Source organism: Rhineura floridana, chromosome 12 (genome assembly GCF_030035675.1).
Source record: "Rhineura floridana isolate rRhiFlo1 chromosome 12, rRhiFlo1.hap2, whole genome shotgun sequence".
NCBI classification, from domain to species: Eukaryota; Metazoa; Chordata; class Lepidosauria; order Squamata; family Rhineuridae; genus Rhineura; species Rhineura floridana.
In genome coordinates this window covers 1,807,906-1,823,125 of record NC_084491.1, presented here as the reverse complement: position 1 = coordinate 1,823,125, position 15,220 = coordinate 1,807,906, and the positions used below count along the sequence as shown (strand labels likewise).

The window sequence follows — 15,220 nt, the reverse complement described above, 5'->3', positions numbered from 1 at the left end:
TCCCACTGTCTCAGATTTGCAAAAACCCTTTCATAAAAAGGAAACTGCAAAACTCAAGATGTGCGGAATATGCATATCCCTGCCCCCTCAACATGCTTGGATATTCTACTTCCATCCAAGACATACAGCAAGGATGAGAAACATGTTTCTGCTTAAGGGCTACATCCCCTTGTAGACAACTTTCTGGGGTCTGCATGTAAAGCAGTGGGTGGGGCCAGAGACGAAAGAGGTCAGAGCAACTTCTCTGCCTCCATCGCATCCTCAAGTAGCCATCCAGTGGAGCTTTACCACATTGTCAGGGGTCTGTTGACATCAACTCCAGGAAATGGAGTTTTAGACCCTTCAGAGGCCCACTGTGAATTTTTTGGAAGGCACTTTGAGGGTAAAGTTGCTCGCCTCCATAGCATTCTTGATGCCCCATCCACATCTACTGTAGTCCCCAATGAGGTGTCCAGTGCAATGTCTGGTGCAACTTCTTGGGAACGGTTTCAGTTGATGCGGCCTGATGATGTGGACAAGGTGCTTGCGATAAAGCTGCCAGCAATGTGTCCTCTTGACCCTTGCCCTTCTTGGCTTATTAAAGCTTGCCAAGGGGGTCTGACCAAGTGGGTCCAGGATTTGGTCAGTGCGTCCTTGCAAGAGGGAGTGATCCCAGTTGCTCTGAAAGAGGCAGTGATCTGACCATTCCTGAAACAGCCCACCCTGGACCCAATGGTTTGTGACAACTACTGCCCAGCTGCAGATACCCCTTTTTTAGGGAAGGTGATCAAGAGGGTGGTAGTGCAGCAATTGTACTACATTATTGGATACTGGATGAAACAGATTGGATTGGATGAAATTACACTATTGGATGAAACAGATTATTTTAACCCATTCCAATCTGGGTTCAGGTCAGGTTATGGGACTGAATAGGCCTTGGTTACCCTGATGGATGACCTTTATCAGAGAAGAACAGGGGGACTGCAACCCTGTTACTCTTGCTTGATCTTTCAGCAGCTTTTGAAACTATTAACCATAGTATCCTTCTGAGTGAAATGGCTATCAGCGGCACTGCTTTATAGTGGTTCTGAACCCATCCCCAGGGTCGTTTTCAGAGAACAGCATTGGGTGATTGTCTTTCGGCCCCCTTGCAGCTGTGCTGTGGGGTGCCACAGGGTACCATCTTGTCTCCCACGCTGTTTAACATCTATATGAAGCTTTGGGACTGGTCATCAGGAGAACTGTGGCGAGGTGTCAGCAGTACGCTTATTTATTTATTATTTCTTTATTTATTATTTCATTTATATCCCACCCTTCCTCCCAGCAGGAGCCCAGGGCAGCAGACAGAAATGCTAAAAACACTCTAAAACATAATAAAAAGACCTTAAAATACATTAAGACAAAACAACGTTAAAAACATCTTTTTTTAAAAAAGGGTTAAAAACATATTATTAAAGAAAACATATTAAAAGCAATGCTAACACAGACGCAGACTGGGTACGCTGATGATACCCAGCTCTGTTTCTCTTTACCATCTGAATTGGGAGAGACTGTGCAAGCCCTGGACCAATGCCTGGACTCAGTGGTGGGTTGGATGAGGGCCACTAAACCGAGTCTGAATCCTAGCAAGACAGAAGGTGCTGTGGGTTGGTGGTTCCCGAGTTCGGATGATTGGTCAGTTCCCTGCTTTGGATGGGGTCGTACTCCCTCTGAAAGAGCAGGTTCGTAGTCTGGGGGTGCTCCTGGATCCATCTTTCTCACTAGAGGCCCAGGTGACTTCTGTGGCTAGGAGTGCCTTTTACCAGCTTCAGCTGGTAAGACAGCTGCAGCCGTTTCTGGACTGGGATAGCCTGACCACTGTTGTCCATGCACTGGTAACCTCCAGGCTGGATTATTTACTGTAATGTGCTCTATGTGGGGCTGCTCTTGAGGTTGGCCCGTAAGCTGCAGCTGGTGCTCACTGGAGCAGGGTATCGCCAACATGTCACCCTGCTGCTGAAAGAATTGCACTGGCTGCCCATTTGCTACCAGGCCAAGTTCAAGGTTCTAGTTTTGGTGTAAAAAGGTAAAGGTGTCCCCGCACTTGTAGTGCGAGTCGTTTCTGACTCTTAGGGTGACGTCTTGCAACGTTTACTGGGCAGACCGTATATATGGGGTGGGATTGCCAGTTCCTTCCCCGGCCTTTCTTTACCCTCCAGCATATGCCGGGTACTCATTTTACCAACCACGGATGGATGGAAGGCTGAGTGGACCTCGACCCCTTTTACTGGAGATTCGACTTTCTCCTTCCGTTGGAATCGAACTCCGGCCATGAGCAGAGCTTCGGCTGCATTACCGCCGCTTACCACTCTGCGCCACTGAGGTGTACAAAGCCCTATACAGCTCAGGACCAGGATACCTGAAAGACCATCTTACCCCTTATATGCCCAGTCGATCACTGTGCTCTGCAGGTGAGGGCCTCCTGCAGATACCATCTTATCAGGAGGTCTGTTCCGCACAACATAGGAAATGGACCTTTAGTGTAGTGGCACCAACCCTTTGGAACTCCCTCCCCTTAAATATTAGAGAGGTGCCATCTCTGTTATTTTTTCGGCGCCTATTGAAGACTTTCCTCTTTCAAGTCTTTTAAGTTGAGACTCTACCCCAGACTGTGTCTGTGTCGGAATTGTTTTTAAGATGTTTTTAATGTTGGGGTTTAAAGATGTTTTGTTTTAATATGTTTTAAAGGGTTTTTTTTAGATGTTTTAAAGTGCTTTTAGTGTTTTTGTTTGACACCCTGGGCTCCTGCTGAGAGGAAGGGCGGGATAGAAATTTAATAAATAATAAATAAATACATGTGACTTTTCTTTTGTAGTAGGCCACAAAAGGCAAAGGGGCCTGTACACAAGGCCACCTCCACCCAGGTAGGAAGAGGCATTATCGCAGTTGAAGGACCCAATCCAGAGTGCAAAGTAAGGCCACGACTTGGGGGGAGTCCCAGGGGCCAGGTGGGCTTCATTTGGCCCCTGGGGCTGGTGGTTCCTATCCCTGGCCGTACAGTCATGGTTGCTGTCAAGGACTTACCCTGGTGAGTGCGCTTCTCCCATAGGCTGGAAGGGATGCAGATTTGGAGCTCCCCACGTGAAGAGCTGGAACAGAGCAAAACAGGGACCATCACTGCTGCAGAAACTACTCCCTTGGCTCTGGGATTCCCAGCAGTCTTAGCATGGGCAGAGGCATGGCTGGAAAGGAGTTGGGGCAGCCCTTAAGGGTCACAGCCATGTGGCTATTGCTCAGGGTGGCGGCACGACAGAGAGACCTGGTCCAAAGGGCCCAGTGCCAGTGGGGGTTGCTGATCTAGTTCAGCTGTTTTGGACTACAGCTCCCATCAGACCCAACCAGCATGGCTGTGTGATGCTGGGGCTGATGGGGGTTGTAGTCCCACGTGGGACACCCTTGCCATGGCAAGCTGAAAGGCTCAGAGAGGGGTCTGCTTCTTCCTTATCGGCTGTTCCTCCTTATTCTTCTCCCAGCGCTTCACAAGAGGGGGTGCTTTTCCACAGGAGGCAGAAACAGATACAACCTCCAGCCCTGTAATTCCCAAAATATGGGGCCACAAGTGAACTGCCAATATCCCACCCAAAAGCGAAGTATCCAAGGAGAAACAGCTCCCAAGAGCCTCGATCCCAAGCATGTGCAGTCACGCTGCCTCCTCTGTGACTCTTCCGGCTGAACCTCCCGTCCCTCAGCCTGCATTGGGGGCAGGCCATTCTGGGCCAGCCACTCTCCCCACAGATCTACTGCCCACTGGAGGAGCAAGAGGAAGAGGAGGCCCCCGAAGTGTGACTACCTGACCACTCACATTTCAGAAGGCAGCAGCGGAACCAGCAGACTGCTCTAAAAATTCATCCTTTTGGGGTGTAGAAAAAATGCGACCCCCCCGTTTAAACAGAAAAAGAAAGAGGGTCTCATCTGGCAACAGAGAATTGCAGGTGGAGGAAGCCTTCCCACGCTGCTCCCTCCTCTGCCTGGGAAGGACGGGGTGCGGGGGGCTTACTCACAGGTGTGGAAGGGCGTTCGGTCTGGGAGAGAACGGGTTTTCCTCCGGATTGGGAGTGACTTCTCCATCTCCTCCTTCAGGATGAGTTTGCCTAGGTTGGAGGCCACCTGGGAGAGAGGAATGGCAGCTCGGAGCCATGCCAGGACCCGCCCCCAGTGCCCCCATCTGCCCGCCTGAGCCTCCTGCTAACCTTGCTCAGTTCTTGTTTCTGCATTTCTCGCAGGCTCTGCATGTCCTCTGTGAGCTCCTCGTCTTCATCCTCGCCTCTCTTGGACGCCATCCGCCGCCGCCACTCAGTCTCTGTGTGTGCAACCACCGGGGGGGGGGGGGGGGAAGGGAGTTTACATTGCATGCAGCAATGCAGTGGGGGTGGGGGAAGTCCTCTCTCACACTCACACTGCAATTGCCCAAAGAACTGGCAAAAGACTGGCAGCTTCTTGAGTGGAGGGTCTCGTCACCCTCAGAAGCGAGACACCCTGATCTCGGAGGGACTTGCTCCCATCTCCTGCACTCGGGCTTGAAGCCTTAGTGGCAATTTTGGCCTCACACTAAGGAAAAAGCACTCAGGGCCAATGTGCTCAAATTGCTGGAAGGTACCAAGGATGCTGCTCTTCAGGCAGAGGTGAACAGAACGGGAAAGTAAGAAAGGAAGCGAGATGTCCGGCCAAGAGCGGCAGGAGGCTTTTTGAAAGCGGAGCACAGGAGCGAAAAGTGTCCCCCTCCTCAATAGCAACACAGAGAAAGGCTTTTGTACGGTCCAGCAGGCAGAGACCTCATTCAAGAAATGTAAAGAAACTGGACGGCATGGGACATCATTGCTCTCTATGCCTCAAAGGATACCAGGAAGGCAAAGAGGGAAGAATCCACACTAGACCAGTCCTGACAGTAGTAGGACTAAAGACAAAAGTGAACATCTTGGTGGGCATTACCTCCGACTGCACAGAGTCATCAACTTGTTAAAACAAAGTAAGCTTTAACCAAGTATCTTCAGCCAGCTGAAGCTTTGAATTAGAAATACAAAGAATCTTGCAAGAATGTGTTACCATTGAAAGTGCTAACATGAAGTAAGAACCCCATCAAAGAAAAGGAAAGAAGAATCCAATCTCGGCTTGATTCTTTTCCCCATTCCCAGACTTTCTCTATGCTAATCTGTCACAAGCAAACTTGAAAGCCTCATCATCACCTCATTCATCTAAACAATTAAGGATTTGCCAATTATTCTGGCACTCCAGCAGATGACATCCTTGCTCCAGCTCTGAAAAGTGTCCCACAGCTGTGCTTCCCTGCATCCCCCCCATCCACTACACCACAAGGATTACCTACCCACAACTGCCAGAGAGGGGGGACAGGGCCAATAGTCTGTCTCAATCTTGGCTGGTTGGTTGGGGTCTGGTGGCTGGGCGGCTGGGAACTTGGAGGATTCAATGATCAGGTCCTCAATCAGGTGTTTACTCTGTGGGGTTGGGGTTGTTGACTGCTCTGGAAGAGGCAAAAAGAGGATGGTTGACTTTGAGCCTTTGCTGTGTAGTGCCCCCTGCTCCAGAGGTCTTTGGGGAGTAGCACCTACCCCTCTGTTTGTAGATGGGGGGCTTCTTGTAGATGTTCACCTCTGTTGTGTTGGTATCTGGGGAAGGAGCAGAAAGCCTTTGTGAGGGGCTTCGGGCAAATTGGGGTGGATTCTCAGAGCGGCTGCATACCTGCCCCTTCCCTTCTCCCTACGCCACACCCTCAAAGGAGCTTGAAAGTAACTCCATCTGGGGAACTGTAGGTCCATTCGATTAGGGCAGCGTGTGCCAATGGGCGACCTCCAGCCAGTTTGGACTACAATGCCAGCAGCCCTGGCCTGCACAGGCGAATATTGCTGGGGCTGACAGGAGTGTTGTGATCCTCAGCATCGAGTGGGCACCAGGTTGGGGGAATGAGCTAACAATTTTCAACCCTCGCCAAACTACAGATCCCACAATTCTTTTGGGGAAGCAGGTATAAAACCAGTCTAGGCTCCTAACATAGACCTGCTCACAGAAGGGACCCTGCAGAAGCTGCAGTCTATGAAGGACGGAGGGGGCAACGAGAGGCTCCAGTGGAAGCCTCGAGGAGCCTTTGGCAGGGCTGTACCAGGACGGTGGAAGTGGTGGACTCCACTGCGGCTTGTGCTGCTGGCCCGGCGGCTGCCTGACTGGGAGGCGCTTCCCGGAGACTTGCTCTCATCCATCCACTCACGGGTGACCTGCAAGCAGAGGGTGCAGCAAAATGCCAGAGCCAAGAGGTCATCAGAGGCCCATCGCCTTTTCTCCCTTGAGTTTACCCTGAACGGCAAGCTTGGAGACAACTCCCCCACCCACCCACCCACCCCTTTTCCCCTCTCGCTCCAGAGGGCCAACCCTTTTCATGTTCAAACCTCCCTCACCCACAGGGACACCCATGAATAGCAGCAGGTGAGAAGCTGTGCTGGCCCGTTGAAGCAAGGCGCCCTGCCGGTCAGCCGTTCTCGTGGCCAGAGCTTTTGAAGGGAAACAGTCTGAGGAGGGCCTCAAATACTGCACATGCGCTCACAGATCCCCCCCTCCTCCACCACAACCTTGCTCAGATGAGCAATGATGAGGATGTTCATCTCTTCCCCGCCCCCTCCCTCGCCCCCTCCTACAGGCCTGGCCCCTTTGCATCCCCTTCTTGGCAAGCCATCTCCAAGGCAACTCTGAGAAGCACTTACTTCCGGAGAAGGAGGAGGAGAGAGAGATTTGGGCGAGAGAGAGCGCTGCGGAAAGGAGTCGCAAGAGAGAGAGAGAGATTACTTGATGCAGCTCACACCCTGTTTTGTTCATTTATTACTTATACAATGTCTGTGCTGCAAAGTAGATGTACTGCCAACCAAAAAGAGAGGGTTCCTAATGCGACCACAAAATACACAGAAAAAGTCACTACCAAAAATTGCAAGGAAAATAAAAAGCACTGTGGCGTGCAACTGAAATGAAAACTAGCAAAATAATAAAGACAAGCACAATGGCTGTGAACAACAGAATAGGTAAATATACTGAGAGGCCCAAAACATGGGACCTGAAACAACAATATATAACAATGCACAATGCTGTCACAGTGACTACAGTAACGTGAAAAAATATGCAATGATGACAGGTAATGGAAAATGACACAATAATGCAAAGATAATAATGCAAAAATGAGAGTTATTCAGGATTGTTAAACTGTTTCAATGCTTCTTCCGACATTCATAATACTCAAATTTCAGCAGCCAGCCTTGAGTCTCCCACAAATATCTCCATATCACCCCCACAAGAAGATCGTGCTTGAGCTACAGTACTGGCAATTTATAGACATTGCATTCTCTTCAGTGGAGATATTCACAGCCATTGTGCTTGTCTTTATTATTTTGCTAGTTTTCATTTCAGCTGCACGCCACAGTGCTTTTTATTTTCCTTGCAATTTGGGTAGTGACTTTTTCTGTGTATTTTGTGCTGCAAAGCAGCCAGCAGCAGTGCTCACGGAAGCTAAGAAAACAACATAAAACCCAGCAGCAAGCCAGTAACGTTAACAGAACTGGTCTTACTGTTTCCTAAAAACTCCTACAAAATCATTCCCACAAAACGGCTTTACACATAGTCTACAAGGCATTATGGGGGTATTAAAAACTCTCTAGGCAAAGCAAAGATGCCTCCGAAGCCAGGCAGAAGCTGCCGCCCCACCCAAGGGGTTGGCTTGCTCTTGGTCACCTCTCGGCTCCTGGGCCTCTCCACATGGTCCAGGAGGGAGTAGGTAAAGTGGGGCTCATAGATCATCAAGTCAGGGCGCTCTATGTCCAGGATCGCCTTGTCTTTGGGGATTGCTGCCAAGTCCTTGTAGCCCAAGACCTCATTGTCCATTTTCGCCTGGGAAGGAAGACAGAAGTGTTAGTGCCCAGATCTTGATTAAGCTGGCATCCACTTATATGCACACACTCAGTACCAAACTTCAAGCTATGTTATGCTGCAAACTATTACTTTGTTAATGGATTGGATAGTAAAGCCTACTTCTCAAATATCAGCTTTTGAGGATGATTTGATAGAAGTTCCCCTACACAAAGTATTATGTGATGAAAACACAAATAGACCAAAGCATAGACTCACTTTTTGATAACAAATTGTTGAAAACATGGAATTGTTACATGAGCCCATATATTTTCCCTTTGATGTCTATAACAGACAGTATGAATTGGAAGCTGGTACAGGTTTTTAAAGGCAGCAAATAAAGGAGGACGAGAGCCACAGCTCTGTGGTGGGAGCATCTGCTTTGCATGGAGAAGGTAGTAATGCATCAGGGAATGTGGACACTCAGAACACAAGGAAGGACTAATTAAAAGCACCCCTTATTTGACTATTTCCAGATAAGATGTTCCATAAATAATAACTATCTTAATGAAAACTATAGATTATGAGAACTGAGTTTGAAAAATTAACTGTAGAGACAGTTTACCCAAAGTATACAATTTCTTATTGCAATATGACACTGAACCAGAACAAGTAAAATAGTTTAAGTGAGCAAAGGACAGAGGGGAAAGCAATGATCTACAGATATATATAAGTTGTGAAAAAAGAGCATTGATTTTATCTAAATATGAATGTAAGAAAATTGCTACAAGATAATCATTGGATGGTATGTTATCCCAATGACTATAAGCAAAATAAATAGTATTTATATCCAAGTAAACGTTGAAAATGAAAAAAGGAGAGGAAATGTAGCGCTGCAAAAATTATTGGAAAGGAATCACTATATTCAGTGAGATGGAAACACTAGGAATTAATGATTATATGGTAACTGCAGTGAGACTATTATATGCAAGGAAATGGTGCCCATGCATCATACCAACAGTAGAGGTTGATGGGGAAAGCCTGGAAATTCACACTCATGGCAAACATCATTTAAGAATTATAGCTTCATGGCAAATTAGTTTTGGTCCCCCAGGCCTCGCACGGGCACCAGTGAGCAACAGCTGTTCCTCCCAAGCTTTCTGTGCCTCTCTGGGTTTTGGTTTTTCCAATTTGCATTTTTAAAATTGCTTGATGTGCTCCCCTCACTCTGTGCTCCAAACCCTAACCCTGTCTCCCTCACTCCTCAGAACCCGTCCTGGGAACCTCCCCTTTGCTTCCTCCAAAGTTGTCAAGTGGGCGTCACACCCTTTCCCCACAAATACTTTGATTGTGGATTCCATTCATGGCTTGTGGGGAAAACACAGCTGGGAGACCTGCACTCCTTGACGTCCAGGCTGAGCCTGAAGGAAGCTCCCCAAGAGATTAATTTACTGGAGCTCCAGAATGTCCTTTTCTCATGTGCCGAGACCCATCAAGTGCTGCAAGGCCCCCTCTATGCTCTAACCATCTCGTGGCTCTCGACTAGATCCAACTGGGACTAGACCCACCTTTCCTGCCGCAGATGGTGCCGTTTTCTTTTGTGGTTCCACTCCTGCTGTTGCATGGTTTTGCAGTTTTACTGTCAAGCTTTTTAGAGTTGAGAAGGCTGCCCTGGAAGCAGGTGTGTAATTTAAAACCAGAATCAAAGAAAAAAAACCTGGCTGGTACTCACCACAATGCTGGCGGGTGACCCTGGGACGCTGGAGCCCCGAGAGGAGCAGAGACTCCCTGGGGACGTCAGCTGGTGCTGAGGAGGAAGGAGAAGACCTCGGTCAGGAGGGCAGGCATCTTCAGCTAAGGGGTCTCCTTGGAGGGGTAGGAGGCAGGGAGGATAATTGCCAACCTGGTGCCCTCCAGATGTTTTGGCCTACAACTCCCACCGTGGCTGGCTTGAGGCTGATGGTAGTTGTAGTTCAAAACATCTGGAGGGCACCAAGTTGGCAAAGGCTGAAGTACAGGTCTAAGGCAGTGAGAAGTGGGGGAGGGGGGAGAAGTGGGTTACAGTGATGGAAAATGTAAAAGGCAACTCTAAGCCCGTTTACTCAGAAGTAAGCTCCACTGAATTCCAAGGGACTTTTTGCCCTTGGGAGCTAAAACCTGTCAGGTACAAAAAGTCATCCAGAAACCTAAGAACATAAGAACATAAGAAGAGCCTGCTGGATCAGGCCAGTGGCCCATCTAGTCCAGCATCCTGTTCTCACAGTGGCCAACCAGGTGCCTGGGGGAAGCCCGCAAGCAGGACCCGAGTGCAAGAACACTCTCCCCTCCTGAGGCTTCCGGCAACTGGTTTTCAGAAGCATGCTGCCTCTGACTAGGGTGGCAGAGCACAGCCATCACAACCTGATTGGCTTTAGACCACCCCTGAATGCTGGCTCTGCTAAGGGGACATTTCCTTCTGGAAAGCCTCTTCTTCCCTCCATTCTCTCAGCAGGGGTGGAAATTCCCTTGTGACAAAGTGCTTCCAACCCTCTACAAGGAGGAGGCGGGGGTGGCTAGCGAGAGATGGAGGGCATATCCACACGGAGGGGGATAATCCACGGTTTCCATATTCGGTTTGTCATCTGATAGTCCTCACTTTGCCTTTTAGTTCGCTCTTTGCCAACAAAAAAAAATGCTTTTTTGCACCCGCACCCGCAGCGGTAAGAGCCCTACATTAGTCTCCTGGGTCTGCGTGGAGCAGCAGATCAAAGGCCACCAGGTGGCACTGCCTTCCTAACAGCAACCAAAGGTTGCGACTACATTTCCAGGAGCTTTCTGGCCACTTGAGCATCTCCTCTCTCCTGCTTCCAATGTCATGCCCCCCCCACCCCGCCTCGTGCAGGAGACACACCCCCTCCTTTGCCTGCCTGGCAATTAGAAATCCCCTTGCAATCCAGTGCAATTCTGCACGACCAGCTCCTCCCTAGCAGGCCCTCGTCTGGGAGGAGTCTTCTCGGGAGACGGGAGGTGAAGATAACACCCGCTGTGGGTGTTTCAGCCCAGTGCTGCTGCAGCACCAGAGAAGAGGGTCTGGGATCTCCCTGGGGGCACTCCCTCCGTTCTCTGGAAAGGGGGTGGGAAGTTTCTGCTGCAGATGCTGGGGGGCAACAATTCATGCCCCTCAGAGTGAGAAGCCCGGGGGCTGGAGAGGAAGTGGCAAAAGATGCTCAACTTTCCCATATGCTGCAGAGTGCGAGTTTGTTGACACAGAGTGCTGGCTAAGAGATGGAGGGGGACTGAGGGTTGTCCCAGGTGAGAGATGGGGTCTGGGGTCTGTGGCCAGTTGGTTGTTCTAAGTCAGTTGGATGCCCTGTTCTCTTTACCCAGCCTTTTTGGTGAAATTCACAATTCCACTTATTGTACTCTCTGCTGTTCCCAGTCTAGGAACTCTCATGAAACTTCCACGCTTTGCTAATTCCACTGATGCCTGCCTGAGGTTTTTAGAAATAGGTAACTGAGCATTCAGGCACGTGCAGTGCATTTTTGGGAGGGAAAATACACACAGAAATGGACCAAGCAAAATGTCCAAAGCCTCCCTCCAACTTCTGTCAACAGAGACTAGGGCGGGATGGCAAAGGAAATGACTGTGATGCAGGTGGAGGCGTGGGGGGAAAAGAGGAGTCAAGGAAGTGTGCTTGTTGAAGTGGTAAAAAAGTTTTGCAGGGCAAGGAGAGATTAAAATGGGAGGAGGTCTGTGCCCCAATGTGCACAGCTCTATGGAAAAAATGCTGGGTGTAAAACTGAAATGGAGCTTCAAAGAAAATGCTTCTGTTTCATTACACAAAAGACGGTGGAAGGTTGAATGCAACTGTAACTCTGCATTCCTGCATGGCCACCAATTGATTAAAAACCTGCACTTAAAACACCCTTCTGTCTTCCACACATCCACATCCACAGCAGCCCAGTGTCACTCAACAGGGCCCAACTGAAATTTGCCTTAGCCTGCAAATCTGACAGGAAGTGAGGAGGGGGGTTTACCGGCCATGCCTACAGCATATAGAAGAGCTGTCCAATGGGATTTCCTTCCAGCAGCTACATTAACCTCTGGCTTTGTCACAAGCATTTGTACCCTACAATCAAAACTGCTCCTGTGTGTCCCCTAAGTGCCATTTTCTGTACAGAGTTGCTTACTGTTGTAGAGATTCAGGCCCCTTCCAAATGTCCCACAAAAAGGAGGACTTCCGGGAAGGGTGACTTAGCCTGTGCCTGCTTTTGAGACGGGCTCCTGCCTCAAAAGAAGCTTATTCAGATATATCAGTCAGTTTTTTCTTTTTTTTTTGACTGATTAATCTTCTCCCGGGTAGGGAGAAACGAAGAGATTAACCTCAAAGCCTATTTTTGTTGGGACGACCAGATCTCATTAATTTATGGGACGAGGTCCAGCCGACGAAGGTGGGACGGATTTTCAACAGCAAGCTCTATCTGTTAAAGCGAACGTTCATCTTATCTTCTAAGAGAGAACGCACTAACAGGCAAGCACCCTTCTTTCTATATTTTTCTTTTACTTGACTTAAATTGTTGCTGTTTAAAAGAGATTTGCCAGATTGATCGGTTTTTGACATCTCACTGGGGAGCCGTAACTTCTCTCTGCTACGCACTAATTAATAGCTTATCTCTGTTTTTGTTGCAAAAAGCTGTCCTGGATTTGCATTCTAAAGATACACACAGAAGAGGGATTTCTATTCCAGATTTTTATTTTGAAAAATATTATACTGTTTTGAGACTACTCTCTTTTTGGTCTATTTTATTTTGACGAATCTGTTTCTTGACGATTGCCATTAATTGCTTCGATCCTGGGAACTGCATTTTGTTTACTTAACTATTGGAGAGATAAGGCTGTCTGCTCTGTTTATACTGTGATGTCACCAAGTTTGGAGTATTAACCCAATTGTTGCTGAAATAAGAAGTGGTTTTCCTATATTTTTTTTTAAAATGGCAATTAAGAAAGTGGCTGAGAATCTGGAAATAACTATGTTTCAGAGAATAATGAATGAGATTGAGATAACGAAAATTGAATTGAGTAAAATGAAGCAGGAGATTAAAGATATAAGGGTCCCTGTGAGAGAGGTGACCCTGGAAGGGGTCCCTGTGAGAGAGGAGACCCCGGAGATTGGAATAGGGGTCCCTGTGAGAGAGGAGACCCTGGAGACTGGAATAGGGGTCCCTGTGAGAGAGGAGATCCCGGAGATTGGAACAAACGTGGAACAGGAACAAGATTTGGAGTCTATGGACTTTAGAAATAAAATCTATTGTTTGGAACTCAATGTTATCTCTGAAGAAATTAATGAAGATTCTAGAGATAAAGTTATCAATGGCATGGATTATCTTCTGGACTGGAATGATGTGATGGAGCCCAATATAGAGAAAATCTATGGAATTAACTGCAGCCATGTGTCAATGGAAAAACTTTTAAGAGATGACCCAGTGTATTTTGAAAAAAAGAACAGAGATATGATTTTACAGCAGTATTTCAGCAACTTATTCAGAATGGATGGCAAGAAAATATTTGGGATAGAGGTAATTCCCATCAGACTCTTATTATATGACTATGGCTTTGACAGCAAGATTATTATGGAATACTGATAATGGAAGATTGGATATTGAAATTACTGGACTTAACAAGACTACTGAAGATGGAAGATGGAAAATGGAACTAATAGAGATAATAGAACAATGGCTACTGAAATTACTGAACCTAACAGATTCTGATGTGATGGATTAATTGAAATGTTTATTTTGACTATGGTTATGACAATAAGATTATCATAATTAGTAATGAGATGGATTAATCGATATGCTTATCTGGAAAAAAAATTGATAGATATATTTCTTAAAGAATTGAAACCTCTCTTTGACTTTTTGTGGAAAGAATAAAGTAATGTTTATGAGATTTGATGATTAAGTAAGATAACTACTGGAGGAAAGTGATTTTATAATATGACTTAAGAGACAGGATTGCTATATATTATAGACTTATAACTGATTTGATCTTTGACAAATGGGAAGTCAATATTTTACTCTTTATTTTTTATTTTTGTTTTTTTTTTTTCTTCTTTTCTTTTTTTCTTTTTGTTTAACTATTTTTGATTTTGTTTTTTGTCTTTGAATGTTTTATGATTTTGTCTTGTATGTTTTATGAAAATCTGAATAAAAATTATTGAAAAAAAAAAAAAAAAAAAAAAAAAAACAAATGTCCCACAAAAGGGGAATGCATACTGACAGATAAGATTCTTGGTTATCCAGAGACAGAAACAGAATACCTTTATTAGGACTGACTAAACGTCACAAAAGCAAAGCAGTGAGCTCACTTGCTGCCCAGCAAAAAAAAAAAAGGGGGGGGAGGAGTGAGTAGGCACATGGGAAGGTCAGTCTTCGAAATGCTTTAAATTAATATTTCATTGGCATGCAGAATTGTGGAACATTGCCTATATCAGCACACTCAAATATTTGGTGACCTGTTGTTACACTCAAGTCCATATCCAAAAGAGGAAGAAAATCAAACAAAACAGATGCTCCACATCCTTGATCACTAACTTCCATTTTAATGTAACTTCAGCCATTTGTTTCTCTTTTATGCAGCAAGGCAAATGCTGCTTGCCGCCCAGAAGGGCCATTTAATGCCCTGCCCAAAAGAAAGGACGGGACAGGACACAGATAAACGGCAGGCAGGTAAAGTCAGGCCCCCTTCCCAGTGCTCTCCCTTCTTCGGATTCTTTATCTTTAAGTAGCCCTTCAAATAGAGGATTTCTTCAGAGGACTGTCCTTTGTAAAACAGGCCACTGTACTGCTGCCTTGCCCAATTTTGCAGTCAGATTTCATTCCAATAGTTGAACAGTCAATTGCTTCTTTCCCACAAGACAGCTTGTGGCACACTGCCTCCCCACAGATGTTCAAATGCATCCACTAACCATACGAACCACATCTTCCTTCTCCAACCCTATAACAGATATTTCTTTTATTACTTCAGGGGATTTTTAATTATTGTTTTAAAAAATATTAATCTAGCTGCAGTTATCAAACTTCCTTCAAGACTTGTGCACTTTCTCCTTATAAAATCCTAATTTGGCACAAAGTCTTATTGGACTACTAGAAAATTGTACAAATTGCATAAATTCAGAGGGTTTTTCCAGTGTTCTGCCAATGCTACCAACCTTTTTGACATCTCTAATATTCTGCAGAAGTTTTTACCATCATTTTTCTTTTTTCTAGCGTCACAGAGAATTAGGAACAAGACTTGGCAAGTGACAAAGAGTGGCATGTATCATAATTTTGCTAGTCTGTATCTAAACAGGCCAACCTGCTTCCACTTCTAAGGGACAAGGAT

General features: G+C 46.6%; 1 protein-coding gene across 13 annotated transcripts in view; it reads right to left on the bottom strand.

Moving 5' to 3' along the window:
- The window catches only part of DMTN (dematin actin binding protein), a 45,066-nt gene that overhangs the window by 4,747 nt on the left and 25,099 nt on the right, over positions 1–15,220 (bottom strand). For all 13 annotated transcript variants that reach the window (XM_061593220.1, XM_061593226.1, XM_061593225.1 and 10 more), the window contains 9 exons: positions 9,590–9,664; positions 7,744–7,899; positions 6,729–6,773; positions 6,134–6,245; positions 5,586–5,642; positions 5,342–5,497; positions 4,209–4,318; positions 4,020–4,125; positions 3,043–3,107 (listed from right to left, as the gene is read on the bottom strand). In XM_061593220.1, coding sequence (XP_061449204.1) covers positions 3,043–3,107; positions 4,020–4,125; positions 4,209–4,318; positions 5,342–5,497; positions 5,586–5,642; positions 6,134–6,245; positions 6,729–6,773; positions 7,744–7,899; positions 9,590–9,664 — 882 coding nt within the window. The remainder of the gene's footprint in view (positions 1–3,042; positions 3,108–4,019; positions 4,126–4,208; positions 4,319–5,341; positions 5,498–5,585; positions 5,643–6,133; positions 6,246–6,728; positions 6,774–7,743; positions 7,900–9,589; positions 9,665–15,220) is intronic.